Here is a 26196-nt window from a genome sequence, read left to right on the forward strand (position 1 = left end):
TTTTCTTCGTTATGTTTATTAGAATTTCTGTTCAGGTCTTAAGTATTATTAAAGATTTTAAAAACGAAAATAGTTGAATTTTTACACGCAGACGACTGGATTTTACGTTCCTAAGTCTTTAGAAAGTGAGTTTCATTTCATGCTTGGTGAGTGATCGGGAAACCTTATCCTTAGACGTACTGAGAAATTTAGGTTCTCTATCTTTCTGGTGCCACCCTCTCTCTCTCTCTCTCTCTCTCTCTCTCTCTCTCTCTCTCTCTCTCTCTGTAAAAAATTCATTTGATATTGTGTTTGTTGAAGTAAAAAAAAGTATCTTTTCCAGACTAACGGTTAGTGCTACAGAGCACAGGTCAACTTGAATATACTATTGTTTTTCTGGCCGAGACAGTTATTGGTGTATATCAGGTCCACAATAATATTCGGTGGTGAATTATGTTGATTTCATAAAAGCAACATAATTCATCACTGAATTTTATTGTGGACCTGATGTACAGCATATCCCGTTCTCGATCTAGAGGAGAAAGACCTACACTTATTGATGTTCGATTCTTTCAGTAATCAATTTGATAGTTTACTGCGTTTTTGTTATTTCATCGAAATGAGTAAACAAGTACATTTAATCTACATTATTGCTACAAGCACTCCTTGTATCATTTCCGTCTCAGATCCTTTCTAGAAATTGCCAGAACTTTTCCTTCGAGAAATCATCTACCGCCCCCCCGGTCTTCATAATGACCCGGTATCCATCTCTCCCCTTGCAGAAGAGGAAGAAGAAGAGGAGCTTGCTTATCTCCGAACACTTCACCCCGTGAGATCTTCATCACATGTTCGGGTTTTTGTTCGCTTGTTCCGCCGAACATTCGTCTCTTTTCTTAAAAAAAAACGTCTGGGTTCCGCTTTGTTGTTGTTCATTCCTTGCACGGAAGAGATAATGTTTTTTTCTTGTTTGGTGTTTTCGCTTGATTTTTTTTAAAAATCATTATCTCGTGGCAGCGCCACATGATATTGTCCTACACGTTTTATTTCTTTTAGTATTTTCAAAATAAAAACGTTGCATATGCGATAAAGAAAGCAGATGGGAGCGGTTTGTAACTACCTGTGGTGTTGAGAATTCTGTTATCGTTGCCATTACCCCTGATACCCACTATTAATGCCATTTGAGCCAGCGGTGAATTTTATTGTTTTACTTGTAATTTTACAGTAATTCTTTGGTAAGTTTATGCACGTGGAATTTTTTTCACTCACTGAAGTATTATCAGATCGCTATCTTTTTTTTTTTTAATTATAGCTCAAAATATGTAGGGAGACATTTAAGCTCATCAAATTATCTGTCAGATCCAGCACTGCCGTTTCCTACCTCCGTTAGAAACAGCAGATCGGAATAAATTCTCATGACCAAATTCAGCATGCGCTGACGTCATGCAGCTCTCACCGTCACAATCTAGTTCCCTTAGACTCAGGGTTGACCTCAGGTGAATAGTATCGTTTTCAATAACGGAACGCAGATCTTCGCGACGTATCTCGGCGTTCGGTGACGCAGGTGAGTTCATCGTACAGCCCGAAGTCCATCGGTACTCTTACCAAACATTACACCTCTCGGTAACTTCTCATAGCTCCCAGGAACCCGGCTCACTTCTCAAGGAGAAAGCTGTGCGTTAGGTGTATCTGTCATTAGTGAACTCTGCGCCTGGAGAGAGAACGAATCGTCAAATTTAAATGGAAATTTGGGACCTGATTTGAAGTTGTTTCTTGTCAAGGTGGTGTTAATGAGTTGCTGAAAGTGTATGGCTTAGGGAATACTTTTAATGCAGAATCTCCAGTTGTTCGGAGTTGTACTCAATTGTTATTTGGAGCTTCCGTTATAAAGAGAGGGTATATAAAATATAGGCTACATGAACACACTTTATATATATATACATATATATATATATATATATATATATATATATATATATATATATATATAAATGTAAATATATATTATTGTGTATACATCTATGCATTTATATAGATATAGGCTATATATATATATATATATATATATATATATATATATATATATATATATATATATATATATATATATATATATATATATAAATATATATTATTGTGTATAGATCAGTGCTTATATATATATATATATATATATATATATATATATATATATATATATATATATTATCTTTGTGCGTTTGTATACACATACATACATATAATATATATATATGTATATACATATACATACATATATATATGTGTGTGTAAGCGCTCGCTCGTGTGCGCGCTTATGTGCGTACGTGCTTAAAAACTGACATTCAAAGATATATATACATTATATATATATATATATATATATATATATATATATATATATATATATATATATATATATATATATATATATGTGTGTACGTATGACGTAGACGTACTGAGAATCACCACCCAGAATTTCTCTTCCCGAGAAGCGCGCTTTGTTTGGGGTTACTCCCCGTAAGAAGCAACACTTCCCCGAAAATGACTCCTCTTTTTATTTCTATTTTTTATCTTTTTCGAGAAACAATACAGTCGCATGTTTTGCTTTCGACCGTGAAATTGGAAGGAGGAAGATGAGTCGGGATTCAGTGTGCTCTGGGTTCTCAAAGATGGCGTCTCGGTCCGTGAGGGTCGTTTCATAACGCTGGAGGGAAATTGAGAGGAAGATCTTTACTGTCTGTTCGACATTTTCTCGAGTTAATTATCCTTTTTTTATTAGTGTGATTAATTTTTACAGTTTCTTTAATTGCTGCAGCTACGATTATTCCTATAGTTACGATTGTTAATATAGTTCAAATTCCGTTTTTAATTTTCTTGTATATTTTTTGTTTTTTTTTACACTTCATTATCTATAGTTCATTTACCTAAAGTTTCTGTTATTACGATAATTACGATCATTCCTGTAACTACTATAGTTAATATAGTTCAAATTCCGTTTTGAATTTTCTTTTAGTAAATATTTTGTTTTTTATGTAGTTCATGATCTGTAGTACATTCCCTATAGTTAATTTTCTGCTTGTATTTATTATACTGTATATATATACATACATACATACACACACGTATATACATACATACATATATATGTAATGTAAGTATATACCCTTGCACATTTTCTCATTGCATTCCTCTGGTGGGGGGATAACCTTGCAGAGGTTATCTTGCTCTAACGAGATTAGGTCTTGGGATAACGTTACTGCACTTAATTACAACGAGCATTAACTCTCTCTCTCTCTCTCTCTCTCTCTCTCTCTCTCTCTCTCTCTCTCTCTCTCTCTCTCATTTCGATCCAGCTGACCACCCATCGGTAATTCCCCAGTTTTACTTTATTTATCTTATTTATCTGCTCTCTCTCTCTCTCTCTCTCTCTCTCTCTCTCTCTCTCTCTCTCTCTCTCTCTCTCTCACATACACACACACACACACACACGCATCGAGCTATATTTCTTGCACTACAGTGATTAATAATTTCACCACGTTCTACACGGCGAAGTGAAGCATGGCTTTGAAGGACATAACGTTTCTCTCTCTCTCTCTCTCTCTCTCTCTCTCTCTCTCTCTCTCTCTCTCTCTCTCTTGATTGATTCGTTGCTTGTGGGGATGCGGCAACATCATTTTGCTTGCTAAGCGCAATGGAAGGAAACCCGCTTAGTGATGGCCCTGATCGAATGACTCAGCGAAGTGGATTTCATATTAATTTAAATATCATTTATTTTGTATATATTTCTTGCACCTAATCCACATGGTGGAAAGTCCTCATTTTGAAGTGTTTATTATTATTATTATTATTATTATTATTATTATTATTATTATTCATAAAAATCTCATAATGGCATGAGTCACTAGAATGATAAAGAAATCCACAATCGTTTAATTGTATATATTTGCAATATATGTTTACAATTACACCATTGTGGATTTCTTCACCATTATTATTATTATTATTATTATTATTATTATTATTATTATTATTATTATTATTATTGTAGCCAGGTTTTAATCGTATTGGACAGGTAGTGAATCTTACTCAGGGACCTTGACCTATATTCAAGGTCGTAGAGCCGTTTTCATGGGACAAATTTCATCATTTCGAAATCAAATAGACAATTTATTTCACTATATGGCCCATGGGAAAACATTTCTTATTTTGAAATTGAAGCTACTTTATAGAAAATCTCTCGATAGAAATGACACAAAATCGTTAATGAATATAGTTTTGAAACTGATCTCTCAAACGTACCATGCTGGGCCAAGGAAGTTCCAAAGAGCCCACTGTGTCACTGCTGTGCCGAGAGCCGTACCAGAGCAAAATAAATACAAGAAGATTAATCAACCTCAGGTCCTGCTTGGCTTGGCTTTTCCTAGTCCAATACTATGTAGACATCAAAATATTATGAGAGTGGAGTTATCTGAATTACTTCAGTTTCGTTTGTTTATATCTGGCTACAAATTCCCTTAGTTTAGGGGTGATAATGCTTGCTACTGAGTGCCATTATTATTATTATTATTATTATTATTATTATTATTATTATTATTATTATTATTCGTAAAAATCTCATGATGGCATGAGTCACTAGAATGGTGAAGAAACTCACAATTGTTTAATTGTGGATTTCTTCACCATTATTATTATTATTATTATTATTATTATTATTATTATTATTATTATTATTACTCAAACGTTTATATATAAGGATGTGTGCCTTCTGGCACTTGCACTATTGCTTACAGACGTACGTAAACACACAACAAACCAAGTTTCCTTTGATCCGAATTGGCTCCTCGAAGCCTCTAAAGGTCATGTATATTTTAATCTTACGTTCAGATTTCTCTCTCTCTCTCTCTCTCTCTCTCTCTCTCTCTCTCTCTCTCTCTCTCTCTCTCTCTCAGTATATTCTTATTTCCTTTTTTTATTTTTCAGATAATGAAACAGACCCCTTTGGAAGTATGAGGTCAAATTTTTAGTAACAAGAAGACGCTCCGTGAAGTATACAATCGGTTGTCAAACTGACGAATAAGAATGTTGACATCAGCATCATATCACCGTAAGTTTTCATTGATTTTTAATGCTACGACATACATGTATATCTATGAAAACCCCAAAATAAAAATAAATAGGGGTATATTTAATGACAGATACTACCGTCTCCTCTCTTTGTTTATTGTGATTGCCTCACTAAATTTACCTGTTATATATCTTCCCCCATAGAGCAGGGGAGATAAATAACAGGCAAATTGAGTCTGCTAAAAGAAACATTCATCTGATGTGACTTATTGTTTGAATAGCTTCTCATAAAATGTGTTTACTTTCCTGTTGAAAAGGTCCACGAGTTTAATTTCCGGTGACCTTAATGAAAGTCAGACCATCAGGTGTTGCAGATCTGTATAAAACTAGTAAAAAATGCGCTGAAGTTTCTTCGGGGCAATCGAGTTTTCTGTACCGCCGCGGCCCATGACACTCAGCCATAGTCCGGTGGCGACCTCTGCCAGGGCCCATGAAATTCTTAGCCGCGGCCCATGAAACTCAGCCACGGTCCGGTGGTTGCCTGTGTTGTGGCACCCATGTTGGATTATGGCCAACTTTAAACTTAAAATAAAAACTACTGAGGCCAGAGGGTTGCAGTTTGGTATGTTTGATGATTGGAGGGTGGATGATCAACATACCAGTTCGCAGCCCTCTAGCCTCCGTAGTTTTTAAGATCTGAAGGCGGACAGAAAAAGTGCAGACGGACAGACAAATAGCCATGTCAGTAGTTTTCTTTTACAGAAAACTAACCAGGAAAGTGATTTTTCCAGAAAATGTTGGACAATGTTTATTTAGCGCTGAGTAACATAGGGTAAAATGAGTGTTTGCCTCTGAACTCAAAATCTGATAATGACTGATTGTTTTCAGGTGATAATGAAGGTAAATTTAAAACGGCTAGATAGTGGCCAACAAATTTACTGGTTTTTGGTTTTTAATTTGACATTTTATTGAGAGCCTAAGAAGGGATGATTGGTGATTAAATACCTCTTAACGTTTTCATGGACAGTTTGTTAAGCCATAATGACATCATAGTTGCGTCATGATTTTGCATAACCAGTCCAATACACGTAGTAGTAAATCTTTTCATTGTAGAGTCAAGCATTCCCTAGTGACTTACGATGTTCTCTCATGAGTGTCACAAAATATGTTACTTTTACCTGTGTGACGTCATTATTTAATTTAATGTATAATCATACGATCATCTCTCCATTTTGAGTCGTACAACCCTTTAAAACTCATGGTTTTCTGACATTAAGGGTTACGTACAGGGTAACCTCCGTAGAGTGATAGTGCCGCCAGTGTACCTCACTCGTGCACTGTAGGCATTACCCAAGGTTCTTTCCAGCGTCCCTTCGGCCCCTATTATCCATTTCAGGGACCGTGAGTCATCCTTTTTCTCAAATATTTTTCAAACTGATTATCTGATCGAAGGGGTACTTTGACATAGTGTTCAGACACCTCCCGCTAATTTAGGGTAATATAGTGGTTTGTCAAATGGTGTTAGTTAAGGCGTTTCCTCTTGACTTTTAAAGGCAAAGTGGCGTGAGTCAGCAGGACTGCTCTGCGCACTCGAACGTCCGCTATCCCCCACAGACAGGAAAGGGGGCCGGAGATGGGGAGGGTAGGAAAGTGGGTTTAGGGAGGTATGAGGAGGGGAAGGGAGAGGGAGGGACGGAATGGGGATAAAGGACGTTCGAATGCATAATTTGGCGATGCTTGGCAACACCAAGTAAGTCAAGAGTAAACGCCTTAACTAAAACTATTTGACAATGCTCTGTGTTACCAAAAATTAGCGCAGGGTGTCTTGTACACTGTGTCGAAGTACCATTTCGAGCAAATAATTAGTTTGAAAGATATTTTTGAAAAATGATGACTCACTGTCCCTGAAATGGATAGTAGCTGCAACCCATCTCAGTCCTTTTACTGTACCTCCGTTCACATTCTCTTTCTTACATCTTACTTTCCACCCTCTCCTAACAATTGTTTCATAGTGCAACTGCGAGGTTTTCCTCCTGTTACACCTTTTAAACCTTTCTACTCTCAACTTTCCTTTCAACGCTGAGTGATCTCATAGGACCCAACGCTTGGCCTTTGGCCTAAATTTTATATTCCATCCTCTCTCTCTCTCTCTCTCTCTCTCTCTCTCTCTCTCTCTCTCTCTCTCTCTCTCTCTCATGTATGGCATAGCTTTTTGACGTTATAAAATAGTAATAAATCTTGAGAGTTCTAACATGTTACACAAAGAAATACCTTTTCTTCCAACAGGAATTTGAACAACCCTCTGTGACTTATGGTTCTCGCTCATCCCTCCTGTGACATAGTTTTGCAACGTCATAATCATGATATCATTCTGCAACATCATAGTCATAATGCACGACGTAAACAAGTAATCTATATAGCTCTTATATGGAGGGTTAAAGGGTTGGTCACCTTTGCTTTTCATTCTCTCGATGACTTATGAAAAAGATGTCTATATCAGAAGGCAATAGCGCAGTAAATTGATTAGCATAGTCTAACGCATGAAACAAACGGTATTTTATTGGTGAGGCATCTTGTAACTGTTCGTCTGTGTACCTTATGTGCGTACATATGTGCGTTTATAAAACAAGCTAATGTGTAACATTAGTAATGATTATGTTGTTGTCATTGTTTATCTTTTTTCTGTTTTAGTATCTGAAGTCCTTACTTCAGCTACATGGCCATTTTAATCTTAGAAAAAACGTAAATTAAATTCTTCCTTTAAATTGCCCCCCCCCCCATCCCATGACCTGCAAGGGAAAGAAAGTTTCTCGCCCACTGCCATTTCACTCGACCAATTCGTTTTTATCTTCCAGGAATATGTCACTTATGCATGAGGGATTCATAAGGGCTGTGCGCGGAATACATTTAGATCCGCGGTCGCCACTGTTATTCATTGCATAGAATTTTTATTTTCGTGCGCGTGATGGACATTCTTCATTCTCTGGGCTCTGCATTTGGTCTGCTGTGCTTAAGAGAGAGAGAGAGAGAGAGAGAGAGAGAGAGAGAGAGAGAGAGAGAGAGAGAATTACAAAAGGTTCTTTTTCATTTCTAACATTATTCCTCACAGCGTTGGAAGGTAGAACATTCTCCCTGAGGACTTTGTGCAATTAGAACCTCTGAAGTTCAAGAGTAGGTGCACTGCATTACTACCCTAAAATAATTCACCTTGTATTTTACTGATTTACTTATATTTTTATCTAATTATTCATCAGTTTGTTAATTTATCTATTTTTTTTAATAACTAATCTCTTCTTTCTGTATTCCCTATTACAGTATCTTCTGGAACCTCTTTCGAATGAACACCATATTCTTTGGAAACTTGAAAGTCAGTGGCCCCAGTAGGCTTGTTCCATATGAATAAGGGTTATCTTCTCAGTAATAATAATAATAATAATAATAATAATAATAATAATAATAATAATAATAATAATAATAATTATTATTATTATTATTATTATTATTATTATTATTATTATTGAATGGCTCCATCAAGCATTTGGTGCTCATGGTGTGCATGCGAATTGGTTGCCATATCAAGTTCGTCTTAGTTCTTAGCATCACATATTTATTGCGATCCGTTGAAAGTCAACATAGACAGACACTGCATCACCCAACTTTCCTTTTCATACAAAGCATTATTTAACACTGACAGGAGCTCAACATCATCATAAGGTCGTTCTTTGGAGATTGTATTTATTTGTCTTTTTGCAGGATCCGGTGAATGTTTCCTTCCACCTTTTCCGAGTGTTATCAACATCCCTTCTATCAAGAGGCTGGCTATTAAAGTCCCTTGTGAGAAGGCCTGAATCTTTTCCTGCTCCATTTTTACTCCCTGTCTTCCCAGAGCAGTGTTTTGCCCTTCCCGTCGACTTTCTTTAATATAACCAAAAGTAATTTCACATATGTATCATATTATTTTACAAGGTATGACAAATAGTATCAAGTATAATCTTTTTTTTTATTTTTTAAAATGAGACAAAATCGAACTCATTCTAACCATTCGTTCTCTAAGGGTATTTCACCGCTTCCAGATTTCCAGAAAGAAATGTGTATATATAACATACGTTCATTTTCTTACTTTGCTATAAATACACGTCACGGCAAGACCGTACCCCAGATGGACACAGGATTTATCCTCTCAAAAAATTTCTCGGTCGGAATTTCATTTTGATTTCCTCGTTCATTTCCCACCTTCGTCAACCTCCATCCGTCTGAGAAGGATCAGAGGAAAAAGTAACAAGGAAAAAGAGGAAAACTTGTTGCAGGAAAATATTTGCTCGTTTGAAAGTAATCAGGAAATTCATTGAAGAAAAACAGAGAACGTCTGGCGGCCATAAATTTCCTGTTTGCTCTCGGATATATCACGCACCGTGGCGATACTCTCCCACGGCAATTTTCGTTTCTTTTATGCCCCCCCCCCCCCGCCGTCTCTCTCTCTCTGAATTTATTTCTGGTGATAGAAATTCATTTCTCGCTATAATCTGGTTCGGATTCCACAATAAACTGTAGGTCCCGTTGCTAAGTAACCAATTGGTTCTTAGCCACGTAAAACAAGTCTAATCCTTCGGGGTAGCCCTAGGAGAGCTGTTAATTAGCTCAGTGGTCTGGTAAAACTTAGGCATACTTAACTTCTCTCTCTCTCTCTCTCTCTCTCTCTCTCTCTCTCTCTCTAAATAACGCATCAATTCCATCAGGGGATACGATAGGTTTAAGATTCCACGTACAACTAATAATGAGAAGTAGGGAGGAAGATCTTACTCCTGGTGTCTTCTCAGTGTCCAGATTCTTAATTGTCCACCACCTCCTCAGCAATCATATCCATTAACATTTCCAAAACTACATTAACCCTTTCTACTCTTGCGTCATTCATTTCTCCCTCTTGTCTGCCCTTTAAAGTCAACAAATCCTCGAAATCTCACTCCTTCGTACCAAGATTCCATTAACTTCAAACATCATCTCTCCATTTGCATCTCTCTCTTATTCTGAGAGCCTGTTGTGTTTAATAACCATTTTGTCTTCATTTAATTTATTTTAGAACACCTTATTATCCGTAAATTTCTTGCTAACCTTCTTTCCTCTATATTGATAATTTGTCTTCTTCATCTCCCTCTTCCTCTTGTATACCTGTAGACGATCTTCTCGTGGCATGTGATTCCATCTCAGAATAGTAATTTTTCTTTTTTTTCCTAAATTTCTCATTTCCTCATCTCTTCATTTGCTGATTTTAACTCCTCTTCCCTTCATTCACTGTTTTTATTTCCTCTTCATACTTTCCTAAACCCACAAAAATTCCCTCCTGACCATGGGACCATATCAAGGATTTTAGCAGACTCCTCTTCTACTTATTCCACCCCATGCCCTTAACCCCAGCCCATATTTCATCTCTTTTCTGTTTAAATGTACGTCTCATACCCTCTAATAAAGCTCACTTGTAATTACTTTTGTAATTACTTTCACCCTTTGCTCTTAATTTCAGGCTAATGCCTGTTTTGACTCTTGCTTCAACCAAACAATGCTCAGGTATATCTCTACCTACTCGGTTCTCACCATTACATCCATTAACTTATTTTTCCATTTCTTCTGCACTAACACATAATCTAACAAACTCCCTTCCACAATTTTTTCTCTTTCCCAAAAATGCTTATGGATATTCTTCCTTAAACAGATGAGAAAATTTCAGAGTATTTGTGTGAGCCCTTTTCTTATTCTTTTCCTTCAAGTTTATTCTTTTTCAGCAGCCTCACAGTTAATTTTTTTATCTGTATTTCCAATAATTAAGCTCCTTTCTAAACAGCTAATAAATACCCCGTACTTACCAAAAACGCCATCTCTCCTTATTACCCACTTTTTTTCATTTAAATCTCCTAGGACAACCACCCTTTCATATTCTCCAGACCCAGCTAGGCATAGATGCAGACTTCCCCAAGAAGCATTCTCATTTGATCTCAGTCTTTCTCCAGAAATGATGGTACCGTATATTCTAGTTTGTCTGCCTATGTTTGTATTTGTGTCTTTTTAAAATACATACGCTAGTCATCATGGGCAAACAACTTCTTTTAGTATTGTCTTTTCCAATACGTATGCCTTAATTTCCGTCTTATCTTGAGAATGAGTTTAAACGTGAATTTGGTTCATCTTTCCTTCTTTTTTTTTTATTTCGTTTTACTTTTTTCCAGATATTTTCTGCGTCTTGGCAGTCTCCATTTTGCTGTTATCGCAGAGAGGGACTTCGGATGGACTATCATGTGAGATAACCTTTCTATAAGTCAAGGCTGAGAGAGAGAGAGAGAGAGAGAGAGAGAGAGAGAGAGAAAGTGTTTCCTCAGGGATGGTCAGCCAGATAATAACATTTGGTGGTGCGAGAGCCCAGACAAGATTTCATTATAATTTATGGCATTCAGCACCAGCGTTTCAACGCTTTCGAATTGGTTTTTATCAACATCCCATTTCCCCTGATGCGCTTTCATCTCGGGGCTCTATAAGTCTTTCCTGGGCGTATTAGAACTATGCAATAAATTTCATTTTTATTTATTTCTTATTTGTTTCTAAATGCGTAGTGACGATGGTAGTCATAAGTAGTAGCTTTCCGAGTCACGTAGAGCATTTGAAAATAGGTTATTTATGCGTTTATGCACATTAAATGCATATGTGCATGTATAAATACAATATATACACCCATTTTTCTGCACTATAAATTAGTATGTGGGAAATGGTATGATTGTGAAGTATGCAAATGAAACTATAATGGAATTTTAACGTTGAAATAAACTTTCAGTTTCGATAAACTTAATTGCTTAATGTGATTTATTTATTTATTGATACGATCTAGATTGATTCCATATATATATATATATATATATATATATATATATATATATATATATATATATATATATATATTGTATATATATATGTATACTGTATATATGTGTGTATGTATATGTATATATACATATGTATGTACTGTATATATATAAGTATATATACTGTATATATATATATATATATATATATATATATATATATATATATATATATATATATATATATATAAATTAGAGAATAAATCTAGATCGTATCAAGAAATAAATCTGTCATATTAAGCAATTAAGTTGCTCGAAACTGAAAGTTAATATTTCAACGTTCAATTTTCATTATAGTTTAATTTACACACTTCACAATCATACATTTCCCATGTTTTAATTTACGTTGCAGAAAAATGGGTGTATATACTGCATGCATGCATATATACATTTAATGTACATACACGCATATATATATATATACACATATATGTGTGTATATATATATATATTATATATTTATATATATATATATATATATATATATATATATATATATATATATATATATATATATATGAAATGATTTATGTTTTATTTCCAGTTAGCTTGGAGGACATTGAGGAGGCGATCACCAGCATCATTGGAGGAACTATAGCAGCACCTGGTAAAGGCATTTGTAATATTTGATTATGTACCCTTCGTAATTAATTGAACTAGAGCAATAAAGTAATGCAGGTCTTTAAGAGAAGAGTGTCTCACTCATTTCGAATTCAACTTATTGGATTATTGGTGCTAGAAATGAAGGCATTTCATGAAATTTTGCTTGTATTACAACTTTCAGTGAGAGTCTGCAATACGTGAATTTCGTCTACTTATTGAAAAGAGAGAGTGTTCGGTTTACCTACGACTTGCCTTTACATCGTCATGTTAAATACATTCAACATCCAGTTTGTCGCTAACGTAGTAGGCCTGTTCTATATGAATAGGGTTCATTGTCTGAATAATTATAACAGTATACTATAAGCAGTTCGCCATCGGAACTAAAATTATGCATTTTTAGAATTTCAATCGTTATTTAATAATAATTTCGACTCAATGAATGGCCTGATTTGGGTTATTAATAATAATAATAATTAGATTTATGTCATGTTTATGAGGTTGCAGGATTTAACCCTCGTAAACATTCAAAGGAAACAGTTAGCTAGTGTTCATGATTTTGCAGTTGCCTCATATCAGTCGTATTCAAGTACATTTTGTTGCTCTTCATTTTCTTGCTAAAGGTAGTGGGATAGTTAAACAATGAGTACCCTCAAAATAGTTTTTTCTGTGTAACACAGACTGTTTGCGTAGAAAAAAAAACAATTTTCTGGGTGACTGTTACATTTTAAGTCGTACCTTTACTCACGTTTTCATTTATGTCTTTGACTATCTTAAGTTACATATATACACATACATATATATACGCTAAGGAACCACTTGTCAGGATTTTTGTAAAATATCATTATTTTTATTTATATGAAAATCACGTTTCACTTCACACTTCTTGAACGCCTCTGGTTTAAGTTGAAGAGACATTGCCTGTATTTTGCTAAGAGATGCGTTAACTGCATTCAGTAGTTATTAAACCTTGATATGGAGGAGCGTAAGTAATTATCAGACTCCTAAGCTTAGTGGAGAGAATGTTCTTGTACTCCACTGCTTGGAATCGTAATACTGTATTCCTCTACAAAATTTTAACACTTAGGAATTTAGTGTTTTTATTTTTATATAAAGTTAAGCGTAACTTAGTTTTACCAGACCACTGAGCTGATTAACAGCTCTGCTAGGGCTGGCCCGAAGGATTAGACTTATTTTACGCGGCTAAGAACCAATTGGTTACTTAGCAACGGGACCTACAGCTTATTGACAATATACATGCACTTAATAAATTGCCATCATACGAAACTGTGTTTAAAGTTTGTATTCCTTTGTAATCACTTAATTAATTAGTTAATGTATTTATGTATTTTGTATCTTCAGGTTCGACTCCTTGGCTGGTTTCCTTGAAGGATGTCAGATTTTCACAGCCAGTTCATTTCTGTGGGGGCACGATCCTCAACCACCGGTGGGTTCTGACGGCGGCCCATTGCATTCAAGGATATGATGACCCCTTTCAGGATATTGAGGTGAAGAGATGATAAAAAAAGAAGTTGTAGGTACACTGATATATATGTGTATATATACATATGTATGTATACAGTATATGTATACACATATATATATGTATTATATATATACATATATTTATTCCTTAGGAATCCTTGTTCCTTTTTGAAGAATTTGTTTACCTACGTCTAGAATAATAATAATAATAATAATAATAATAATAATAATAATAATAATAATAATAATAATAATAATAGTAACCAAGACGAAGAAGAAAAGTGAAAATACAATAAGAAGAATAGTAAAAATGCTAAAAATTAAAAATATTAGAAATAAAAAATAAAGACAGTACTGAAAACAGAAACAAATATTAATGGAGATAAAACAAAATAAAGAAAAATATAAATATAAATACACGATGTATAAAGCCGATGTGCTTCCCTGTTTAGAGAAAAAGGCGTACTTATAGAAAAAAGTATATTAATATTACTGATACTGAACGATGATAGATGCATGAATTTGTTTTTGAAGGTGTTCTTCTTTCACGGAAAGCTGCTTTATGCTGCGAGATTTATATTTCAATAGAGAGAGAGAGAGAGAGGGGAAACAATTACATGTTAAAGCCAAAGGATATGTTCCTTTTTTCAAAATCAGTTTTACGAACGATAAAAAGAACATTTCTCAGCACAACCCCCTTTCCGCTTTGCCCCAGTGAGTATTCATTAATTTTATCTTGTGATACTTTTATCTTTTATAAATATAAATATAACCGTTGAGACCATTTACCCCGGATCTACGTGCTCTAAACAAAAAAGAAAAAAAAATTCTGTGCAGCAGTGTTTTTGCATGAAACAGCAGTTCAGACAAATACATTGTGGTTTATTTCCATGCCATGTTAAGCCATGCCTGCGTTTTCCGCGGGAGCACCTGCGTTGGCCAGGATTTGTATTTTTGTCGCGCTAAAGCCACGAATGCATTGTGCCCTTGCCCCTTTGTGCATTGTGATGCAAAAGCGTCAATATCCTGTTCTGTGATACGTTCCCTTTTTTCCTTCTCTTCTTTTTTTTTATTCCTTTTTAAATTTTTGGAGGTAGGGGGATGTTGGTGGTGGAAAAGAGGGAGGGAACCAGTGGTTCAACACCTGGGAACCAAGGATCATCTCACAATAAATGGTTCACAGGCAATCGGATCTCTGAATACGTGTAACCTTTTTTTTTCAATCGTTTTGAATACCGAACCATTGTCGAAAAATAGGTTAGCGTGTATATGTGTGCGTGTTTTCCATTTGACATTTTTGTAATATCGAGGTCGATCACTGAACTATGGTTGTTCTTTGTTTTCCGTACATGAAGTTGACAATGACTATGATCGTCTCTTTAGACAATGATGTTGCTTACGTGCAGCAGGATTATTTTGAACGAATTTTACGTTTTCGAAATTTTGGTATAGGCAGCGCTTGACGTAGATTAAAGGTACCTTATCTATAACATTGCAGGACTTGCCTGCTTCCACGAAAGGGTCTTGAAAGAAACCAAGTTTCGCAAATGTTTTATCATCTATCTAAATAGCTGAGTTTATGCTTGCTTTACCGAAATTACCTCTAGTAAAGACCTGTCTACAATACTATCACCTAGGGGGAATTTCTCGAAGCGCTAAGATAATGAGATGAATCAGTTAATTTCCAAAGAATAAATCAGGTGATTCCTTCACCTCTGAAGGATTTAGTGCAGTTGTCATTCCTGTGAGGGCAGCTCAGGTACTTTAGGTTGCCGTAATGGAAAGCCTTCAGGGACGCTTGTAATCAACAATGGAATTAGTGTGAAACATATCGGCTATTAATCCTGTTTTTCAATTTTGTTGGGTAACTGGTTCCAGACATCTGCGCTTTTCTATAAGGTTTAGGAGTAAAATGAATTCACAAGTAATTAACCCTTTATTTTTTTGGTAATATACTTTTACGACATAAATGTGTTTGTGTAGCTGATTTTTTTTTCAACTTATTGCAATAAACTGTTACTATTCAGCTTTAACATATGAAAATCAGAAACTGTTATAAAAAATAAGTAGACTGATTAAAGAAAAATCACAAGGCCCACACGTGGGCCTTCAAGAGGATATGTAATAGGCATTCATATTTAATAGAGGGTTATTATTATCTTTCAGGTAGTCGTAGGTGACTATAACCTGGACGATGTCGACTTGCTTTGGGAGAGGAGGAAAAGCATTCTGGATGTGATTGTTCACCCATTGTACAATTACTACACCCGTGAATTCGACGTCGTCCTTCTCCAGGTATCCTCTTTGATTTCATACAACAAGAGAGTAAAGCCCTTACCCTTGCCTCCTTCAGTAGGAGCGTTTCCCACCATTGAGACCGACTCGGATGTAGATGGCGCCACCGACTTGCCTCCCACTGTTTTAGGGAAGATGGAGTCTTCCCGGAGCTCTTGTCGCTGTCCTGTAGTGCACTCGCCCTTTCGTCATAGTAAAAGGAGTAAGTGGAACTGCAACGGCCAAGTTTTATCTTTTTAGATGAGTTTTGTAACGATAAAGGTTTTTTGTTCCCTGAAAGGCAAGAACGATGATTCGTGTTTTCAAGGTCAGAAATTAGTTTCGTAACAGACGTCTACGCCTAGTGATCACACATTATACGAAATACACCTTCCAGTATTGGTCTGCTACCGATACTGGAAGGTGTAGCACTTACATATATATATTGTTCACAGAATTCAAGACACTGTTTCTTGTTACCTGTCTCTGGGAGATATTAAAATTTTACGCCTATCATCAACTTTTTTTTTAAATATCGGTGTTTGTTAGTCGACTAATTTTTCTCTGTGGCAAAGGACAGTTTTGAGTGGATCCCTTGTGTTATAACTTCCATTAACCATTTTGAAATGATTCCTTCACCACCATTAATCAGGGTGGATGCTTTAAACATCTCTATATGATATGTCGTCGTCTTTTTAGCATCTTTCCAATTTTAAGAAAGTCCTTGTCACGAAGAAAATGAAACCAAAGTTTCCTGTTTACAGACTTCGGCCACATCGCCGGTTGGGGCAGCACAGTTCAGAGCCACGACGGTGCTCCCTACGGAGTGAATGTGGTCCATGAGGCTTTCGTCCCCATTGTCAAAAAGGACGTCTGCCGTTCCCTCTACCACGGAGTCTTCACCGACGCCATGATGTGCGCCGGAAATCTAACCTATGGGGGCGTCGATCCTTGTCATGTGAGTACTGGAAGTTTATGTTAAACCCTCTTCGGTAGTTGTGTGTAGCGCTACCAGACATCATAATATCTTCATATTTCTTGCACTTGGATCTTAAGGCTTTGTAGTGACAAGCGTATCCAAAAAAGGGAGAAGAAATAGAGAAGTTAAGAGGGCATCGTGGCTATTACAATTACATAAGTATCTGGTAAAAAAGTGACCAGTAGATTCTACATATATATATATATATATATATATATATATATATATATATATATATATATATATATATATATATATATATATGATTGTAATATGTAATTGTAATAGCCACGATGCCCTCTTAATTTTCTCTATTTCTTTCTCCTTTTTGGATACTTGCTCACTACAAAGCCTTAAGATCCAAGTGCAAGACTACCAACATCATAATATCTTTATATTTCTTACACTTGGATCTTAAGGCTTTGTAGTGACAAGCGTATCCAAAGAAGCGCGAAGAATTCGAGAAGCTAGGAGGGCATTGTAGCTATTACAATTACATATGTATATATATATATATATATATATATATATATATATATATATATGCTTGCGTGTTATACCTAAAAAAATTATATTTTTGTTTTTGGCTGAATAACGTTGGGATTGAAGGAACATTTATTTATGAAGAAACTTTTTTAACTGAATGAGCTGAGCTGAGACCAGATCCCACCAAAAAAAAGAATTTTCTAAGCGGTGTCCTTCTTGTTGAAGCTTTTCATAATCGAATCATAATCCTGGGACATCATTGTGGGTCATGAGTATAGCAGATTAGACTGAATTTGGTCAAACGTATGCTAATCCAATGAAAATGTGTAAAAAAAAAAATCTTTCCTTTCTGTTTATTGCAAGTGCTTACTATAATTTTGGAGCTATGAAAGAGAATAGGAATTATGAAGTTGAAAATTACAGTTCGCACACACACATACACACACACACACACACACACACGTTTTGGAAATTAGTGACTCGTGCAGTTTACGGAGCAAAGTCCAAAGTAATAGATGACAGTAGAGGTAATTTTGATAGACAGGGTCGTAGTAATTTGTGCTTCGACAAGCACAAAGAAAAGGAGAAAAATCAGTATTTTGCGAAAATTTAGGGAAAATAATTGAAAACAATGGATTTAAGTCACTGAAAAGAGTAAATTTCCCTATAAGCATCTCTGTGTATGTGTGGACTGCAAGAACTGTTGTCAAGAAAAGCTTTTCTGAAGAGCCTTTTGGCCAGTCGAGTTGCCAGGGGAGTGGCAACCTTGGCTTGATGGCAGCAGTAGTAGTAGTTGTTTTGATAGTACTACTACTACTACTAGTAGTAGTAATAGTAGTTGTGATAGTAGTATTAGTAACAGTAAGTAGACATATTGCTAGACATGTAAAATGAACATATCGAGATTAAGGCTTTTGAATCTTGTAATAATTGGCACGAAACGCCCTTCAGTTTTACAGAAAGAATGAGATACAATAGATTTAACAGAGCCGGAGGACTATGGGAAGGTGCTTCGGTTCATCAAAGTTCCAGCACGGTTATTATAAAGACAGAAAGGCATCCATGAAAATTCACTAGCGATTACTGTTAATCCAACATAATAATCGAAGGGTTTCTAAACCAACATCTTGTATATTCGTATTTTTCTCTAAGTAATTCGTCTGTTAACGGTTTCGCTTTTTTTTTTCATTATTATTTAATATCTTTACTTTTAGTATTTATTTAGGCTACAGAAGGGTGTTTGTTTTCCTCTTGCCTTCAGGTGGATGAGTCATATCTGTAGTTTGATCATACTCGTAGTCATAAGATTTCTTCTCTCTCTCTCTCTCTCATGCACGTAGTCATAATATTTCCTCTCTCTCTCTCTCTCTCTCTCTCTCTCTCGTAATCTTTACAGAATCCCATTAATTTCTTTCTCTCGACCCCAGGGAGACTGGGGAGGACCTTTAGTCGATTCCCTCGGCTACCTGAGGGGAGTATCCTCCTGGTCCGTCGGCTGCGGTCGTCCAGGGCATCCTGCCGTGTACGTGGATATCCACGCCGTGCGAGAATGGATATGCGAAGTCATCGACGAGGACAACGACTGTTCCTAGTCCTAGATTCCTAGGAGTTGATAAGAGAAGGAGGAAGGTTTATGGGGCATGTAAACAAAATGTTTGAGCAGTTAGGGGAACGTGGGGTTATCCTCGCGGAACATTATTCGGAAGTCTTGATGAACGTTTGTGCGGAACGTTTGGAACAATAGTCAGGCGATTATTATATTGGTTCGTCTAATGGAAATTTAATTTGCTGGATGTAGAAGGTGGGAAGTCTTGGATTAACTTCTCCATTTTTTTTTTAAATCACTTTTTTGGGTTCATGATATATACTGTATAATTAAAATATTTGATTATGTGGATGCGGAATATTATTTTATTCCTTTTGACGTCCTTTATACGCGTTAGTCATCGAAACCCTGCATGCCTTAATTGCCTGCAGCGCAGATATACTGAAGGAAGTAATGCACGCTTTTATGACGGCACTCGTAAATTAAGACCATTTACCCAGTTTTTTTCGGTTTAATTGCTGAGATAGATCAAGAATCATTATGCACACATAATCACTATATAAATGCATATTGTAAGCACGTCGAATATACCATTATTTAACCGATATGCAACAGTACGTCCTTTGTTAAAAGGTAGTACTTATTTGGTTATTCCATCGTTATCATTAATCTGCTCAGATTTTCCACTCATGACGTTTGACGTGATACGAGTTCCCGCCATTGTCCCTTGTCTTCTTTAGTTCTTGCTTGTTCATGTCTTTTCCTATGTCCTGTTTCTATGGTCTCTTTGGCCTTCTTAATTACATATTTACTTCTTTGATGAATAAATGGGCTTAACCCTTCCTTATCTTTGTAGACATTTTGTTATGAATCTTTTGGATCTTAAGACTTTGTAGTAGCAAGCGTATCCAAAAAATGGCGAAGAACTAGGGAAGTTAAGAGGGCATTGTGGCTATTACAATTACATATGCATATATATATATATATATATATATATATATATATATATATATATATATATATATATATATATATCACATATGTAATTGTAATAGCCTCAATGCCCTCTTAACTTCTCTAGTTCTTCGCTCCTTTTTTGGATACGCTTGTCACTACAAAGTCGTAAGTGTTATACCTAAAAAATTTATATTTTTGTTTTTGGCTGAATAACGTTGGGACTGAAGGAACATTTATTTATGAAGAAACTTTTTTTTAATGGAATGAATTGAGCTGAGACCAGATCCCCCAAAAAAGGATTTTTTTACCATTATAAGGAACACTAGCTAGTTATTTTCACTCATAATTTATATGAGGAGCTGAAGAGCTAAGACCATCAGGGTGTTTTGCACGATATCTTGACAAAACTTTGTGTTGAAAAAGAATGAAATGACTTCCGATTGTCCTTTTTACTTCCATTGCATTAATGATGCGCTGTTGCTGCATGCTGCTTCTTGGAGTATGCTGTTTGAATTTTGTTAAAATAACTATTAATCTGTATCTCGTGTTTGCTTACTTGTTCTTGAAATAAGTCTAATCCTTCGGGCCAGCCCTAGGAGAGCTGTTAACCAGCTCAGTGGTCTGGTTAAACTAAGGTATACTTCCTCTTTGGACGGGTCGATATCGTTCTCGGCTAGCACTGTGCTGGGCCCGCGTTCGATTCTCCGGCCGGCCAGTGAAGAATTAGAGGAATTTATGTCTGGTGATTGAAATTCATTTCTCGCTATAATGTGGTTCGGATTCCACAATAAGCTGTAGGTCCCGTTGCTACGTAACCAACTGGTTCATAGCTGCGTAAAATAAGTCTAATCCTTCGGGCCAGCCCTAGGAGTTAACCAGCTCAGTGGTCTGGTTAAACTAAGATATACTGAACTTTGCTTTTGCTGACCTTCTACGAAGATAACTGCAAAATACAGTATATTACTTAACACGCTCCAGGTTCCAAAACTTACTTCTTCCTGTGGTTGTGATTACCGGCTTCTGTTCTTTCAATTTGTCTTCATTTAAATTCTTTCCGTTTCCTCTTCATTTGTCCAAAATTTCTCATATTTTCTGTTTTTTTTTTATAGTTTGTGATTTGATTTTAATTTGATTTGTATAGGTGTTCATATTTTATTTATACTGTTCTACCGTATTCCCCCGCCTGCTGCTTGTTGTGTTTCTTTGCTCGAGTGTCAAGTAAAAGGACTCTTTGGAAGCCTGCACTGGTTAGTAAATATTATACTAATACTTTGCGATTAGTTTACAGGTGTAGCGAATTCGATATTAGACGATACTGGAGAATATAACAAATCACCCGTGTATGTGACATTATATATGTGTGTATGTATATATATATATATATATATATATATATATATATATATGTGTGTGTGTGTGTGTGTGTGTGTGTGTGTATGTGTGTTTTTGTTTGGTGTAAATCCACGCTTAAACCCACTAGTAGAAAATAAACACTAGCCTCAAGTGTGGCTTAGAAGTATGGGAACTGAATCATGCCAGTTTTCCCGACCAGTGAGCTAGAAGACAACTCTATCTTTTCCTGTGGGCAAGGTCTAGAGCAGTATTCTCTAGACCTTGCCTGTGGACGTGGAACCCCCTCTTCTCTCTGTGTTCAGCTTGCTGCTATTCGCCAAGATAGGCCTGGGCATTTAAATTGCCCCTTCCATTGGATTTTGCATACCAGAGTCTCCGTAGAGGGAAGATAGTGAATAACGGTAAAAGGGACCGTATAATTAATGTTATCAAAGGCTTCTCAGCGTTTGAACGGGTGAATGCAACGTTTGCATAGTCGACCAAGACCGATCCTTGGTGATATACCTGCTTCCATCTTGTAAAAGGACACTGAAGAAGAAAGACTTTTTTAAAGTTCATTTCTTTGTATATAAGTTCATATTGGCGTGCTTTTACATACTGTATATACGTAAGATATACAAATCATGGTGTAGGCGTGTGGCATTTATTTAACATAAATTGAGGAGTTGATTTCTCTGTGCTGCGACACTAAGCGTCAACAAGGGCTGATAAAATGAAACATTTTAGGAGCGAATAAAGATTTAATTTATGGACATAGAGATATATTATAAGATTACTTTAGTATTCGTATGCGTATTTGAAACCTGCTTAAGAAGATGCTCGATCAAAGTCAAGTTTGCGGCTTCGGAACAGAATTATTGCTGTTAGTAAAGTTAAAGAGCGTGTCTGTGTATTATACGATTTGTTTAAAATCAGTACCTCTTAGTCTGTCAGGTACACATGAAGGAGAGAGAGAGAGAGAGAGAGAGAGAGAGAGAGAGAGAGAATGAGAATATGAATGAATTACGGTAGTCTTGTTGATGTTCATTCGTTCACATGATAACACGAGAGAGAGAGAGAGAGAGAGAGAGAGAGAGAGAGAGAGAGAGAGAGAGAGAGAGAGAAATAAGGCATTCATATTGATGTTCATTTATTCACATGATAACACAAAAGAGAGAGAGAGAGAGAGAGAGAGAGAGAGAGAGAGAGAGAAGTACGGCATTCATATTGACGTTCATTCATTCACATGATAACACGAGGGAGAGAGAGGGAGAAGTACGGCATCCATATTGAAGTCCCATCGTTGACATGACTCAATGAGTTATTTGATAGAGAAAGGACAAGAAGGGTGCATTCTCATTGATTGTCATTCGGTGACATAATGTAGATAGACAAGTCCCGTTTTCGAATCTGACATTCGTTCTTTAACTTGTTTTAACCTCGGAATGTGTAAAATGAGAGAGATAAAATGAGAGAATTAGAAATAAAGACGCGTCGTACTCGCATTCCGTAATGGAGTCTATAACTTAGTCTAACGACGGACGATAGGAGTGCATTCTGTAGTCCGTAGTCTCCGCCAACAGGCTCATCGGGTGGGGAAAGCGAACGATAGAACACAGCCAATCCTGAATGGCCGACATGTTGACGTATATTCCCGGGAATTCGTCGGAGGCGCAGGGCTCTGCGTAGGAATAGATGCCTAGAATGTATCCGTCCTTGCTGATCAGTCCCCCTCCTGAGTCACCCTGGAATTACATGGCGGGGGGATGGAAGTGGGTGAAAATCAATGAGCATTGTTTATATCGTCACTAATAGTAAATCTATGATAATATTTAATTATAATAACATTAGCAGTAGGAGTAGCAGTCACTAGTATACTTTACGTCTTTTTTTAATACACCTACTCTGATTCTCATTAACTTATATTTCCATTTGAATTCATTTGAAGCTTTACTTTTTGCATTATATATATATATATATATATATATATATATATATATATATATATATATATATATATATATATATATATATATATATATATATATCTTTCTAGAGTTAATCACAAGAATGGCACTACTTGTGTACAGAAATTGTTGTAGTACTCAGAATTACTCTTAATGATTTAAACGTAACTTTGATTATATTTTTCTATGATTATATTTTTCTCGCTTATTCTCACTGGGTTTCATTTTTTTAACGGAAAGGTTAGCGTGAGCTGGTGCCTTTGTCTAGCAATGGCCAATGGAAAGAAGAACCAAGGAAAAGGAACAAGAACTGAGGTTAATTCCTTAACAAGAATCGGGCGTACCTCGAGCTATTTCCAACTTTAAGAAACTACAATTAAAACTAACATCCTTATATCCCCATCTGAGCTGAATAAACATACACTCATGCTTAATGCTGTACTGCTGCCACGCTGTGCAACTGACCCTTGAGTAATAAATGACCTCTAGGTATTAATATCTCTGTCGGCGAATAGTGATGAGGTTTTTTTTGGCGAAGTGAAATGAATTGCCTGCGTATTTGCGCATTAATTGTTTGTCTGCAATTAATGTGAAAGTTTTCAGCAAGTAATGAGATAGATTTTAGGAACTGATGAATGTTCTTTCATCTCTGATTGCTGAGCGTGCGGTATTTATATATTATTTTTGCAGTTTCCTTCTGATGTCGGTATTTTGACACCTCTCCCATGTTAACCGGACCAGAAAGTGTTGTATTTGCAGCCAGATACAACACGTATGCATATAGAAGTATATTTATATCAATGGATCTTTTTCAATACAAAGTTTAAGTTACTTAAGGGAGAATCTACGATGATGGAAATGTCTTCTTGGGTGTTGCAGAACTCTTTTCTTGAACTGAATAAGTTCAAAGTGTTCTGGAATCATAAAAAGGCAAAGGGTTCTAGGATTTGGAACCGAGCTTGTAGGACTGTTCAGTACGGTTGAGTCATGGGTACAAAATTATCAGTTTGCATTTACATGAGACAGTTACGCAAGCCACAAACTTTGAAGGGTATCATCTGAAGTAGTGTTTCATAGAAGAAGACTTAATTTACCTTCTGTGAAATAGAAGCGAGTTAACTCTTGCACCGAACAGCTGGACGTCATAGACTATCTGAGTCACATTCGTCGAGGACAAACCCCCAGCCTCTTCTGGTCTGAGAATAATGTCTCTTGTTCTGATGAGTACCACACATGGCCGGAGAAACTACTCAGAAATGATATGGTTGCACCTAAACAGCCGACATGGATAGGCCTGTGGCTATGCTAAACCGTGTCGGTCTGTTTTTTGAGCAACTTTTTAATTTACGTTACTCTGAATTTCAGTACTACCAGATAATTTAAAAAGTTTGAAGAAATGTTATACAGGAAAATATTAAGAATGTCTCTTCCTTTGTATGTTGAGATACCATGTCGATAATGGACGGGTGGATTTTGCTAAAAATAGGTAAAACCATTTGATTGAATGGCTCTTCCAAATGCCTAACTCTCCGTGGACATCGACGAGGATTCGACGATCTGTCGCTGTTTAAAGCATTTCGTCCAATATAATGCATAGGGATTTATAATCAAACTGCATTGCGGAGGTATCCTCTTTGTAGAATATTTTCTACCAAATGCTCTTCATTTTTTGGAGTGCTGTCTTTACCTACAGCATAGTTTCAGTCTAGAATGAAGAAGGGTAAAAGGCAAAATAGTTAGAATTTGAAGAAGAGCAACCAAAGGGGAACTGGAGAATTTTGTTGATGAAAAGAAAAAAAGATAATAAGTAAAAAAAGTGAAAGACCCCGAGTCCGCAGCTAGGTCATAGAGACACATCAAATCGCCTCGCAAAGAAGTCAGAAATCCTTTAATGGGGATTTTGATTGACATCACTTCGCGCTAGTCCGTGTCAAGTGATTTGAAATTGCGAGAGTTATATCGTGAATTTCCAAACGCTCAGAGAGAGGATGGTCATACATTGGAAACGCCTGATTTGCAAGAAGAACGATTATATGTTTTGATGCTTTAAAACAACACTGACTTATTCAAGAGTTGAAGCTATAGTAGTTTAAAGCATTTATATGCACGAGAGGCTAGAGTCATAACCGTTCGCATTGACTAAATATAAGATAAAGTAAGGATGCATCACCCCGATATAAAAATTTGACACATGAAAATTCGAAATGGCAGCAGTAACAAGACACAGGTTATTTTGGAAATGAGGACTCTTAACTAAAAATTATCGGAAGTTCAATTTAAGAATCGATTTGTGACGTGGCCAGATGCACAGTAATCATTCAGAAATGTATGTCCTGACTTCTGCCTGAAGGGCTATATATACTCTTATAATTGTCAAGACTTCATTCCAGCAGGTTGTGCCTTCTGCTTTCATTACGTTTACGAATAATAACTGTGCATTTGATAAAGTCACAAGATAAATGTTCTTTAGCTGAAACCCTGATGAGTTCTACCTGAAAAGTGCTTAATTTTTATAACAAAAAGATTATATGTGAACTTGTGACAACTGTCTTTAGTAACTTATTCATCATATTTAGACAAAGATTATTCAGGGTTGTGGTAGCTGAGCAGTATCACTTGGATTCC

The 26196-nt window shown here is 36.1% G+C and overlaps 2 protein-coding genes across 5 annotated transcripts in view; one reads left to right on the forward strand and one right to left on the reverse strand.

The window, feature by feature from the left end:
- Positions 1-1384: 1384 nt before the first annotated feature.
- Positions 1385-19664, forward strand: LOC136838755 (trypsin-2-like). Of its 3 annotated transcripts, none has more exons than XM_067104225.1 (8): positions 1385-1540; positions 4957-5080; positions 11259-11327; positions 12490-12552; positions 13908-14053; positions 16197-16527; positions 17069-17262; positions 19197-19664. In XM_067104225.1, exons 2-8 carry the CDS (start codon positions 5056-5058, stop codon positions 19359-19361), a joined length of 993 nt encoding a protein of 330 aa, XP_066960326.1. In that variant the 5' UTR covers positions 1385-1540; positions 4957-5055; the 3' UTR covers positions 19362-19664. The 3 variants fall into 3 exon arrangements, with proteins under 3 accessions (XP_066960326.1, XP_066960325.1, XP_066960327.1); XM_067104224.1 differs by lacking the exon at positions 1385-1540 and adding an exon at positions 1610-1757; XM_067104226.1 differs by lacking the exon at positions 1385-1540 and adding an exon at positions 1626-1650.
- Positions 19665-22345: 2681 nt separating this feature from the next.
- Positions 22346-26196, reverse strand: part of LOC136838752 (trypsin II-P29-like) — a 37950-nt gene continuing 34099 nt past the window's right edge. For both annotated transcript variants that reach the window (XM_067104219.1, XM_067104220.1), the window contains one exon: positions 22346-23349. In XM_067104219.1, the coding sequence (XP_066960320.1) occupies positions 23131-23349 (219 nt within the window). In that variant the 3' untranslated portion in view covers positions 22346-23130. The remainder of the gene's footprint in view (positions 23350-26196) is intronic.

Source organism: Macrobrachium rosenbergii, chromosome 5 (assembly GCF_040412425.1).
Source record: "Macrobrachium rosenbergii isolate ZJJX-2024 chromosome 5, ASM4041242v1, whole genome shotgun sequence".
In the NCBI taxonomy this organism is placed as follows: Eukaryota; Metazoa; Arthropoda; class Malacostraca; order Decapoda; family Palaemonidae; genus Macrobrachium; species Macrobrachium rosenbergii.